Consider the following 752-nt stretch of genomic DNA (forward strand, 5'->3'; position numbering starts at 1 on the left):
GGAGATTTTGCTATTATAGATGTGTACAGTTCTGATACAATTAAAACCGACGTACGCTTAAAGTGGATTTCTCTCTGCACAACAGTGACTGGACAAAAACTTATAATACTATGCTAGAATAAGACAAAGCAGGCGATACAGCATATATCGCAGTTTAGATGAATGTGTATCATTGAGATCTACAATAACACTTAGACTGGGTCAAGATAATAATGAAATTCTATAAATAATTAAAAAAATACACACAAAGTTCAGATTCACTACAAAACAGGATGTATTCTCTTCCGTATAGTTTGGAGTTCTACCAGTTAATATTTTTACATCAAATAGGTTCTTATTGTTTCCTGAATAACATTATATGGAAATCCCATTAGTGGTTTTTACAACGGTATATAATCAACAAAATTCAAGACTGTCGATATCATTTTGAAGCAAATCACTTTAAGAAACGAGTAAAATTTTTTACTGTCTTAGTGCTTTTCTGATTTACAGCCGTACTGCTCTCATCTTGCATTCTATTTCAAAGAGAACAAACATTACAGTAAACATAACGATGGTAAGTAGACTTTAATTTATGTTTTCTAGCGAATTTCTGCATGTTGCTCCTTAACTATTTGAGTTCTCTGTCTCATGTAAAACATCAGAATTTGACTACAATAATTTAAACCTATGTATGTATACACACACACACACACACACACACACACACACACACACACACACACACACACACACACACACACACACACACA

General features: G+C 33.0%; 1 protein-coding gene across 1 annotated transcript in view; it reads left to right on the plus strand.

Moving 5' to 3' along the window:
* The first annotated feature begins 301 nt into the window (after positions 1–301).
* Positions 302–752, plus strand: part of LOC106881116 (interleukin 17-like protein) — a 3,654-nt gene continuing 3,203 nt past the window's right edge. Inside the window, exon 1 of the mRNA XM_014931357.2 lies at positions 302–556. Coding sequence (XP_014786843.1) covers positions 554–556 — 3 coding nt within the window. The 5' untranslated portion in view covers positions 302–553. The remainder of the gene's footprint in view (positions 557–752) is intronic.

The sequence above is a fragment of the Octopus bimaculoides genome, chromosome 1 (genome assembly GCF_001194135.2).
Source record: "Octopus bimaculoides isolate UCB-OBI-ISO-001 chromosome 1, ASM119413v2, whole genome shotgun sequence".
In the NCBI taxonomy this organism is placed as follows: domain Eukaryota; kingdom Metazoa; phylum Mollusca; class Cephalopoda; order Octopoda; family Octopodidae; genus Octopus; species Octopus bimaculoides.